The following is a 12,554-nucleotide window of genomic DNA, read 5'->3' on the forward strand; positions in this document are numbered from 1 at the left end:
TACAGCCTTTTCCTAAAATGTGTTAAAATTACTTTTACTCATCAATCTACACACAATACCCCATAATGACAAAGCAAAAACAGTTTTTTATTAATGTTTGCAAATCTATAAAAATAATAATAAGTGAAATATCACATCTACATAAGTATTCAGACCCTTTATTCAGTACATTGTTGAAGCACCTTGGTCAGCGATTACAGCTTCAAGTCTTATTGGGTATGACACTACAAGCTTGGCACATCTGTATTTGGGGAGTTTATCCCATTCTTCTCTGTAGATCCTCTCATGCTCTGTCAGGTTGGATGGGGAGCGTCGCTGCACAGCTATTTTCAGGTCTCTCCAGAGATGTTCGATCAGGTTCAAGTCTGGGCTCTGGCTGGGTCACTCAAGAACATTCAGAGACTTGTCCCGAAGCCACTCCTGCGCTGTCTTGGCTGTGTGCTTAGGGTCGTTGTCCTGTTGGAAGGTAAACCTTCACCCCAGTCTGAGCGGTTGGGAGCAGGTTTTCATCAAGGATCTCACTATACTCCATTCATCTTTCCCTCGATCCTGACTAGTCTCCCAGTCCCTGCGGCTGAAAAACATCCCCACAGCATGATGCTGCCACCACCACCCTTCAACATAGGGATGGCGCCAGGTTTCCTCCAGACGTGACGCTTGGCATTTAGGCCAAAGAGTTCAATCTTGGTTTCATCAAACCATTGCATCTTGTTTCTCATGGTCTGAGAGTCTTTCGGTGCTTTTTGGCAAACTACAAAGTGGGCTGTCATGTGCCTTTTACTGAGGAGTGGCTTCCGTCTGGCCACTCTACCATGAATACCTGATTGGTGGAGTGCTGCTGAGTTGGTTGTCATTCTGGAAGGTTCTCCCATCTCCACAGAGGAACTCTGGAACTCTGTCAGAGTGACCATCAGGTTCTTGGTCACCTCCCTGACCAAGGCCCTTCTCCCCCGATTGCTCAGTTTGGCCGGGCGGCCAGCTCTAGGAAGATTCTTGGTGGTTCCAAACATGTTCCATTTAAGAATGATGGAGGCCACTGTGTTCTTGGGGACCTTCAATGCAGAAATATTTTGGTACCCTTCCCCAGATCTGTGCTTCGACACAATCCTCTCTTGGAGCTCTACGGACAATTCCTTCAACCTTGTGCCTTAGTTTTTGCTCTGACCTGCACTGTCAACTGTGGTACCTTATTGACAGGTGTGTGCCTTTCCAAATCATGTTCAATCAATTGAATTTTCCACAGGTGTACTCCAATCAAGTTGTAGAAACATCTCAAGGATGATCAATGGAAACAGGATGCACCTGAGCTCAATTTCAAGTCTCATAGCAAAGGGTCTGAATACTTATGTAAATAAGGTATTTCTGTTTTGTATTTTTAAACATTTGCAAACATTTCTAAAAAACTGTTTTTGCTTTGTCATTATGGGGTATTGTGTGTAGATTGATGAGGAAAAAATATTATTTAATAAATTTTATTATAAGGAAGTAACGTAACAATATGTGGAAAAAGTCAAGGGTTCTGAATACTTTCCGAATGCACTGTATATCCCGTTATGTCATCACCTGAAATGACAGCCAGACCATGGAGATACCACCACTGCTCTCTGCCAATGACCCTCTCTGCTCTAGGCCACGCGGCGCTAAATGGTTGAATATGCAGGCTTTCTACTGGGCAGCTAACTCTGCATCAGAGTCCTGGACTTGGAGAGCATGTGGCTCTACCGTGATGTAATGACTCGCAGGTGGATACTTGTCCGTCAACGGGTCCCTCTTCAGAGCACTCCATTTATGAGGCAGCTGTTCCCTAAACACTAACCACTCTCCACTCTCCAGCTCTCTCCACACTGCATCATAGTTCCCTCGAGTGCCTGAAAATGGACACGTCACGTTCCACCCAGATTGAGGAAAAAGCTTTAGTTATAGTAGTTACCGCTCTCCCTCCTCTGTTTCGTTCAGTCTCCCCTCCCTTTTCCTTTCACGTTGTTGCAGTGTGAAAGGCAGCCTATCTCACATGAATGCAGTTCAATCAGCTGTATCCATCTTCTCATTGTGGCTCCCATTCATTTGGCACAGAGATATGACTGACGCAGCTCAATAGCCATGGAGAGGCAGAGATGAAAGCAGATTGAAGAACACCTTGTCAAAGTCATTTTCAAATCAATTTACAATTACATTAAGCCTGTGGAAAAAGAGAGGATCTTCCTGAAAGAAAACGGCCCCTGAAGACTCCAGATTTTTGGGATAATTAACTATTGTACTGCCTCATTTATGCGGCTCTCCAATGGGTCCAATGGTCGATCAATATATTGCTTTTTTCAAATGTACAAGCTTATGTAGCGTTTCACAAAATACTGTTTGGAATGAAACTCCCACAGCACTGTTATCTGTGAAAAATCTCCCATGTTAAAGAGAACTTTCCCCTCCCTGTCTGAACTTCTGTAGGACACCATGTTGACATTTCTCTGAATGGCCAGCCCTGTGTTTTAACCTTTGTCTGGTTGTTAAATGCCTGGTGATTGTCTGTGAAAAGGTCAAGTAGCTCAGGACTTCCTCTGTCTGTACACTTCACCCTGCCCTTCCTGGCCCCTCCTCTCTCTATATGTGAGGGGTTGCGTGTTATGTGTTGTGTTGTGATCCAAATGTGTGTGTGTGTGTGTGTGTGTGTGTGTGTGTGTGTTGTGTGTGTGTGTGCGTGTGCGTGTGCGTGGTGCGTGTGCGTGTGCGTGTGCGTGTGCGTGTGCGTGTGCGTGTGCGTGTGTGTGCGTGTGCGTGTGTCTGTTCCTGAACCTTTGACTGGATTGGCTGTACACATTACTACAGAACCCATAAACTCAGCCACATATGGAGGACTCATTCATACAATAGGTCTACATAGGAAAGATAATCATTTCATTACTGTTCATTCAGAAAAGCCAGGATGAATTTTCAAAAGAGGTCAGCTGACTCCCTGCCAAACTCACAGGTCAATCCTTACTGGGATCCATTGCTCTCAGCATCTCCCTCTGACAGCCAGACAGCCCCCCATCCATCCCCTGTTAGTGAAGCCAGCCAGACCCCATCCATCCCCTGTTGTGAAGCCTCTCCTCTTCTCTTCTCTCCTCTCCTTACTGCCTCTCCTCTCCTCTCTCCTCCTCTCCTCTTCTCTCCTGCCTTCTTCTCCTCTACTGCCTTGCCTCTTCTCTCCTGCCTCTCCTCTCCTGCCTCTCCTCTTCTCTCCTGTCTCTCCTCTCCTGCTTCTCCTGCCTCTCCTCTCCTGCTTCTCCTCTTCTCTCCTGCCCTCTCTCTCTCTCTCCTGCCTTCCTCTCCTGCCTCTCTTCTCCTTCTTCCTGCCTCTCCTCTTCTCTCCTGTTCTCTCCTGCTCCTGCTTCTCCTGCCCTCTCCTCTCCTGCCTCTCCTCTCCTCTCCTCTCATGCCTCTCCTGCTTCTCTCCTGTCTTCTCCTCTCCTGCCTCTCCTCTTCTCTCCTGCCTCTCCTCTTCTCTCCTGCCGCTTCTCTCCTGCCTCTCTCCTCTCCTCTCCTGCCTCTCCTTCTTCTCTTTCCTGTCCTCCTCTCCTGCTTCTCCTGCCTCTCCTCTCCTGCCTCTCCTCTTCTCTCCTGTCTCTCCTCTCCTGCTTCTCCTGCCTCTCCTCTCCTGCTTCTCCTCTGCTCTCCTTTGTGTTGTCTGTTTAATCCTCTTTATCCTCCCAGGAGAGGGACAGACATCGAGGCCCTTCTCCCCATATACCCTCCTCGCTCCTTCCTTCTCACACACGCATAATTAGCAGAACAGATGACATTCTCCCTCTATTGACATGGTATTGTTTAGTGGTGCGTGTGGGCTACCTCCTGCTAGTTACATGTCTGCCTGGAGCAGAGTGGATCTGACCCGTGTGTGTGTTTCTCTCGCTCCCTCTCTGTACCTCCTCAGGCTCCATGCAGGCTATGAATAAGACCCGACGTATCATGGAGCAGGGCGGGACTCACTTCTCCAACGCCTTTGTGACCACGCCCATGTGCTGTCCTTCGCGCTCCTCCATGCTGACGGGGAAGTACGTTCACAATCACAACACCTACACCAACAACGAAAACTGCTCCTCCCCCTCCTGGCAGGCCCAGCACGAGACTAGGACCTTCGGAGTGTACCTCAACAACACCGGCTACAGGACAGGTCAGTGGTCCGTACAGAGCGACACACACACAGACGTACTGACAGGCACGCACACACACACACACACACACCTGAAGCTACCCAACTCTCTGAAGGCATGAATCTCCTATTCAATTAAGCCAAACACTCATTTAATTGAGAACTCAAATATTTGTCATAATTAGGTTACACGTTGCACACCCTCAGTCAGGGCTTGTGAAAGTCATTAGATTGGTTTTCCACTGTCTGGTGTTCTGTTCTCTGCTGATGCTGAGTGTGCTAGCTAGGCAGTAGCCTGAGTGGGGCTGAGAACACTGGGACTGTGCCAAATAGCACCCTATTACCTATAAAGTGCACTACTACCTATGGGCCCGGGTCAACAGTAGTGCACTATAAAAGGAATAGGGTGCCATTTGGGATGCACCCTGGGCCTCTGAGTGGATGGCCATTATCTGTGATGGGCTCCACTGTTTCACCCACACAGACGCTGACATTCTGTGTCTCTGTTCCTATTGCATCAGGTAGACCTACATGGCCCACAGTCATAACAGAGGAAAATACATGTCTGGAGCCAGCTCTGTCATGCTCTTTTTCCTGTCCTCCAGAAATCACTGGAATTATGGGAAAAGAACACACACAAGCATGCATACACACACACACACATGATCAAGATGGCACCGACAGAGAGGGTCGCCTCGCTTTCAGTCCTTAGGAGACTTTGCAGTGTTTAGTTTTTTTATGTATCACAAGCATTTCGCTACATTCACAATAACATCTGCTAACCATGTGCATGTGACCAATACAATTTGATTTGATTTGATCCGTTATTGTTTTAATGCGCACACGTGCACTCAATTTCAAAACCCGCATTTGATGATGTGGTTATGTGCTCCTTCCACAAACATTTGAAGTTAAATCTTTGTGACTCATTCCAAAATGAAAGGAGAAGCTCTGCACTACTGTAGCAATGTCCTATTACCACACGCATTCTTTGAAATCCTAATAAGGAATGTAGAAAGTCAACAGAGTTACAATCAGTCAAGAAAATGGCACTCGGTGACAACTAGACATGCTGTAGCGTCTGTTCCTAGTAGACTCCCTAGAAATCCTCCATGTTCCCACGGACGGAAACAGCAACCCACGTCTGTCTACACCGTGTCTGTGTTGTGTATCTGTCAAACAGCACCCTGCCTCTCCCCAACATGAGCTTTGTCACAGGCCTCCTGCCTTGTGGCAGCCCATCAGTTCTGTGTTCACGTTGAGCCACTGAAGAACTGTCCCTTCCCCCAGAGGGATGCACTGTGGCTGGTGGTGCTGCTTGTAACTCTGATCATTTAGAATTAGCTGACTGCTGATTTAGAATCAGGTCCCCCGCTGTGCTGTCCATATAATCCTATTATGATCTAAAAGACTAAACTGATCCTATATCAGCAATCCTAGACTCTTTGCAAAAACAGGCCTGTTAAGAACAAACTGTTTGTGTTTTTAACTATTAGAAACATGACCATGTGGAGAAACTCTATGTATGTATATACAGTGAGCTCCAAAAATATTGGGACAGTAGTTATGTACTTCAGCACCTTGGATTTGAAATGATACAATGATTATGGGGTTAAAGTGCAGACTGACAGCTTTCATTTGAGGTATTTTCATCCATATCAGGTGAACCGTTTCGAAATTACAGCACTTTTTGTTCGTAGTCCCCACACTTCGACATTCATGTGGATGCTACCATGATTATGGATCATCCTGACTGAATCGTGATTAATGAGGAGTGAGAAAGTTAGACTCACAAATATACCCCCGAGACATGCTAACCTCTCACCATTACAATAACAGGGGAGGTTAGCATTTTTGGGGGGGGGGTATGAAATTTGTACGTCTAACTTTCACACTCTCAGCGCGTTCAGAGCGCACACTGGACGCTCTGGCTGAGGAGTAGGGTTGATCCGAGCGTTGATCTGACCTAACAGCAGTCAAGCACCCAAGCTAACAGGCTAACGTTGGCTAGCTTGCTAGCTACTTCCAGACACAAATGAGAGAACAGCTCACTCTGACCATTTTACTGGCCCTAACAGAGCTGGTTAGGCTGTTTTTATGTTATCAAGAGCGTTGGTGACTACAACTGTGCTGCTGGCAAGAATTTAATTAATGAAGCTTTTTTGACAATGTTTACTGACACCGGCCATATTCAACGGGTGTTGAGCGTTCGTAAATTCGTCCGTTATTCTGCTCTCTGGCACACTCAGATGAGAGTGCTCTGGAATCGGAGCAGGTAACCAGGGAGAATTTACCAGCTACGTCTATCGACAGTTGTCGTAGTGACATCATGAACATTCTATTGAAATGGTTACTTGCATAGTGGAGAGCAACACTTATGCAGTTGTACTATGTGATATCTTTCATAAAAGCCCTGTTAGAAAGGATTACCTACACATACTGACCAGCATGTTATAGACAGGATGACCTACACATACTGACCAGCATGTTATAGACAGGATTACCTACACATACTGACCAGCAGTTATAGACAGGATGTACCTACACATACTGACCAGCCATGTTATAGACAGGATTACCTACACATACTGACCAGCATGTTATAGACAGGATACCTACACATACTACCAGCATTGTTATAGACAGGATACCTACACATACTGACCAGCATGTTATAGACAGGATTACCTACACATACTGACCAGCATGTTATAGACAGGATTACCTACACATTACTGACCATCATGTTATAGACAGGATTACCTACACATACTGACCAGCATGTATAGACAGGACATTAACCTACACCATACTGACCAGCATTTATTATAGACAGGATTACCTAACATACTGACCAGCATGTTATAGACAGGAATTACGCTACACATACTGACCAGCATGTTATAAACAGGATTACCTACACATACTGACCAGCAGTTATAACAGGATTACCTACACATACGGACCACCATGTTATAGACAGGATTACCTACACATACTGACCAGCATGTTATAGACCAGGATCACCGACACATTACTGACCAGCATGTTATAGAAAGGATTACCTACACAACTGACCAGCTAATTTATAGACAGGAATTACCGACAAATACTGACCAGCAGCTGTTATAGACAGGATTACCTACACTACTGACCAGCATGTTATAGACAGGGATTACCTACACATCTGACCAAGCATGTTATAGAAAGGATTACCTACACATACATGATCAACATGATATAGAAAGGATTACCTACACAGTGACTGACCAGCATGTTATAGACAGGATTACCTACACATACTGACCAGCATGTTATAGACAGGATTACCTACACATACTGACCAGCATGTTATAGACAGAAGAGCGCTACAGAACAGGGCAGACCAATCTGATGTCCAGCCCACTCATTATCTCATCCAATCATGGCTAGCGGGAAGGTTGCTCTCTTTTTCTGTGACTAAACCAACTATGCTCGTCATTTAACAATTGTATTCATATTTACAGATGGCATACAAGTTTGTTATTAAGACACATGAAGGTTCACATGTTCCATAAGGGATTTCTGCCCAAAAACAAATTTAGATTTTTTTTTTTTAAGTTCTCCTGTGAAGTAGTGATGCATGACATACACCTAGTTTCCTGAAACGAGTCACAATTGTTGTTACTAAGTATTGTTTGTTTCTTGAAAACAAGATGGTGCATCTCAAGAGATTTCATCCTGCAAAATGTCAAATAAATAATGTAGTATTCTCCCTCAGCTACTTCCTGGTAATCCACCTGGAGGGGAGCAGATCAGTCTTGTCTCTGACATTTATCCATTCCAAATTCCGCAGAAGCAGCAGTAGCAGCACTTGGACAGCCAGAGCTTTTTACTTCCCATGCTTATGCTTTCATCGATCCGTCTGTTGGTTTGTTAGTGCACCCCCAACAGCTGAATCATGAGTATTGACGTACGTGTCAGTGACATTTCAGCCTCCACCGCCCAATCCCTCCTTCCTCCATCCATCCTTTCACAAGAAAAGCAAATGATGAAGTGTGCAGATGAAACCAATTAGATTGGATGTAACTAAGTGAATTGAATTGGCTTTTCTGCCTTTGTCCTGTGGCCCACCATGCAGGCTTCTTTGGGAAGTACCTGAATGAGTACAACGGTTCCTATATTCCTCCTGGATGGAGGGAGTGGGTGGGGCTGGTCAAGAACTCCCGCTTCTACAACTACACCCTGTGCAGGAACGGAGTCAGAGAGAAACACGGCTGCGAGTATCCTAAGGTCTGTATAATATCTGTGTGTGTGTGTGTGTGTGTGTTACTTCTCTGGTGCTGTGCTCTGCCTATGGCTGTGTGCACGATATAGTCTAGGGTTCAGATCTTACATCAGCCATCAACTATGACCCACTCTTCATTTCCCTACATTTACCCACTGTATCTTCTCTCAACATGTTTCCCAACGGCATAGAACTTATTTAACTCTCCTGTTTCCCAGCACCACCCCATAGCCTGTCCAGCACAACACCTGGCCCCAGTTTAGTTCTAGTGGTGCCTGCCAACTCTTTCCAGGAATGGGTTCCTCCCACAGTAGAGAGGGAGGGGAGGAGCAGGAACACTGCCCTGCAGATGTACACAACCTGTCCACTAAAGGCTCTATCTCCATCCCTCACGGCCACTGTCTCAGAGAGGGGGTGAGAGAGTAGGGGCAGGAGTAGTAGAGGAAAAGAGGAGTGAGGAACACTGACTGCATATTCCCCGTGGCTTGTTCTCAGAGAGGGGGTAAGAGAGTAGGGGCAGGAGGAGGAGAGGAAAAGAGGAGTGAGGAACACTGACTGCATATTCCCCTTGGCTTGTTCTCAGAGCACCATCTGGAACCTTCTCCTTGTCATTCCGTTGTCAGGTATTAATAGAGGAAGAGACCTCTCTGAAGAGGCTGTTTACGGCAATAGTATATTAGTTACACATCTGAAGTGTTTGATGAAACATTGTCCTGGAAAGGAAAAGGGAAAGGGGGATACCTAGTCAGTTGTACAACTGAATGCATTCAACTGAAATGTGTCTTCCACATTTAACCCAACCCCTCTGAATCAGAGGTGCCGAGGGCTGCCTTAATTGACATCCACGTCTTCGGTGCCCCGGGGAACAGTGGGTTAACGAAGCAGAATGACAGATTTTTACCTTGTCAGCTCGGGGAATTGATCCAGCAATCTTTCGGTTACTGAGAGAGCTAGCATGTGGTGACTTGCAAGAATCTGTTTAAGAGAGTCCAGCTGATAAACAGACATTTGTGGAAAGTGTATTTACTGATGTCCCCTTTCATTGTGAGGATGTTAAATCAATATTTCATCTTCTTGCAGGACTACTTTACAGATCTCATCACAGAGGATAGCATCAACTACTTCCGTTCCTCTAAGAGGATATACCCACACCGGCCAGTGATGATGGTAATGAGCCACGCTGCCCCACACGGGCCGGAAGACTCCGCACCGCAATACAGCACTGCCTTCCCCAACGCTTCCCAGCACATGTGAGTGTCTGGAACGCATGTGCAAGCATGCACTGATGCACGAACAATGAAGTGGCTTTACTGTGTAAGGAAACAACATCATTCTGACTCAATAACATGAACCTTTTATGCTGTGATGTTTTCATGGAATGGCGGCTTAAATGTGAGGCTATCGGGTATTAAACAAGGTATCTTGCGCCAATAAGTAATGTCGAGAACTATATATGATTCCAAGATAAAGCAGTATTTTCAGTTCTCTCCTTTTCTCCGAATCTTCAAGGGAAAGCAGTTATCGGCTCCAGTGAACAATGTGTCACTTTCCCCCTGTATTCTCTCTCATTCTCTCACTCACTCGCTCTCCCTCCCTCTCTTTCCCTCTCCCCTTCCCTCTTTCCCTCTGAAAAAGAGCGGACTCCGATAGAGATGCCAGTTTAGATATAGGTTCAAATGTCCCGGCGTCGCAGTTTAGAATGGCCAGCAGGAGACAGGGATACAATCCACATTTTATTACCACACACGGCAAACAGGAAGAGGAGACTAGTAGCTGTGGAAGTGGTTTTATGGTCAGTGACGCACTAACACACGGTTGGGGTCAAGATGTGAGTTGAGGTGGAGGACAGGAGTTTATAGAGGTTGTCTCAACCTGCCCTCCTGGAAACCACTAAAGAGCTGAGAGGCAGAGAGCTTTTTGCTGCTCCCAGGTAAAGCCTCTGATTGGCTGACTAAGTCATGTGATTCTGGTTGGACCTAGCAACCGAGTGTTTCAGGAGCAGGGGTGTGAACGTTGGGGGGCAGAGTGTCTGTGAACAATAGAAAGCCCATCCCCCCCAGTACCTCTACTCTCTTCGGGGTAATAACGTTTCTTAAAGTTGTGTCTCTGAGAGAGGGTAAGAGAGGACCCTGAGAAGTACTCATGGGCAACTGTAAGGGTTTTCTACACCCTCCCTCCATCTTTGCACACACCAGTACTCTCATTGCAGTCATATCCATCAGGGCTTGTCGGTGCCATTCCCAGCCATGCTGGGTTGTGTGTGTGCGCGTTCGCTCGGTGGGCTCTCTCTCCTGCCTCTGAACAAATACTTGTTCACTTTCTTTAACACTGAAACACAGGCATACAAACAAACACACACGAATGCACACATCAACACACATTGTATCACTGCTCTGTGCTTTAGATGTAGAGGCATCCCATGAGGCCCAATCAGCTTGTAGTGGCTGTGATCGCTGTATCGTGTCTAAGGCACCCAGCAGTGCTGCATCTGAACTGGGCACACTGTAGAGAACTGTATCCCACAGCCCTGCCTGGACACAACACTACACTACAACAGCCTGTTGGCATGTGCTGCTGTTGTAATTTGACCCCTGAAAGCCTGTAGCTGGGATGGAAGGCTGCTCTCTCGCCCCTACTCACCTTCTCCCTCACCCCTCAGGTGCACCCTGTCCCTGCTATCTCTCTCTCTCTCGCTCTCTCTCTGATAATGCCAAACTCTTTCCCCTCATCTCCTCCTCTCACCCTCTGTGGCCTTCCCTCTGTAGCTCTGGGCTGATGGTAAATGAAGGCTTTTCAGGGAAGCTAGAAACCAGTATACACAGGCAGTTAGAAAAGCCAAGGCTAGCTTTTTCAAGCAGAAATTTGCTTCCTGCAACACAAATTCAAAAAAGTTCTGGGACACTGTAAAGTCCATGGAGAATAAGAACACCTCCTCCCAGCTTCCAACTGCTCTGAAGATAGGAAACACTGTCACCACCGACAAATCCACTATAATTGAGAATTTCAATAAGCATTTTTCTACGGCTGGCCATGCTTTCCACCTGGCTACCCCTACCCCGGACAACAGCACTAACTGTTGTTAACAACCCTCCAGGCGAGCTTCAATGCCATACAACTCTCATTCCGTGGCCTCCAGATTGCTCTTAAATACAAGTAAAACTAAATGCATGCTCTTCAACCGATCGCGCCTGCACCTGCCCGCCGTCCAACATCACTACTCTGGACGGCTTCTGGACTTAGAATATGTGGACAACTACAAATACCTAGGTGTCTGGTTAGACTGTAAACTCTCCTTCCAGACTCACATCAAACATTTCCAATCAAAGTTAAATCTAGAGAATTGGCTTCCGATTCCGCAACAAAGCATCCTTCACTCATGCTGCCAAACATACCTTGTAAACATGACCATCCTACCAATCCTCGACTTCGTGATGTTCATTTACAAAATAGCCTCCAAAACCCTACTCAATAAATTGGATGCAGTCTATCACAGTTCCATCCGTTTTGTCACCAAAGCCCCATATACTACCCACCACTGCGACCTGTACACTCTCGTTGGCTGGCCCTCGCTTCATACTCGTCGCCAAACCCACTGGTTCCAGGTCACACAGACCCTGCTAGGTAAATCCCCCCTTATCTCAGCTCGCTGGTCACCATAGCACACCTACCTGTAGCACGCGCTCCAGCAGGTTTATCTCTCTGGTCACCCCCAAAACCAATTCTTCCTTTGGCCGCCTCTCCTTCCAGTTCTCTGCTGCCAATGACTGGAACGAACTACAAAAATCTCTGAAACTGGAAACACTTATCTCCCTCACTAGCTTTAAGCACCAGCTGTCAGAGCAGCTCATAGATTACTGCCACCTGTACATAGCCCATCTATAATTTAGCCCAAAACAACTACCTCTTTTACCTACTGTATTTATTTATTTATTTTGCTCCTTTGCACCCATTATTTTCTGTCTCTACTTTGCGCTTTCTTCCACTGCAAAACCAACCTTCCAGTGTTTATTTTTATATTTACTTGCTCTGTGTTTGTATTACTTCGCCACCATGCCTTTTTATTATTTTATCTTATTATAACATATATTTGTTTGCCTTCACCTCCCTTATCTCACCTCACTTGCTCACATTGATATATAGACTTTTTTTTTTCACTGTATC

At 46.1% G+C, this 12,554-nt stretch overlaps 1 protein-coding gene across 2 annotated transcripts in view; it reads left to right on the forward strand.

Annotated features, from left to right (window-relative positions):
• The window catches only part of LOC111966926 (extracellular sulfatase Sulf-2-like), a 181,605-nt gene that overhangs the window by 137,724 nt on the left and 31,327 nt on the right, over positions 1-12,554 (forward strand). For both annotated transcript variants that reach the window (XM_023991871.2, XM_070444456.1), the window contains exons 4-6: positions 3,908-4,147; positions 8,247-8,398; positions 9,474-9,643. In XM_023991871.2, the coding sequence (XP_023847639.1) occupies positions 3,908-4,147; positions 8,247-8,398; positions 9,474-9,643 (562 nt within the window). The remainder of the gene's footprint in view (positions 1-3,907; positions 4,148-8,246; positions 8,399-9,473; positions 9,644-12,554) is intronic.

Source organism: Salvelinus sp. IW2-2015, linkage group LG7, assembly GCF_002910315.2.
Source record: "Salvelinus sp. IW2-2015 linkage group LG7, ASM291031v2, whole genome shotgun sequence".
Lineage (NCBI taxonomy): Eukaryota > Metazoa > Chordata > Actinopteri > Salmoniformes > Salmonidae > Salvelinus > Salvelinus sp. IW2-2015.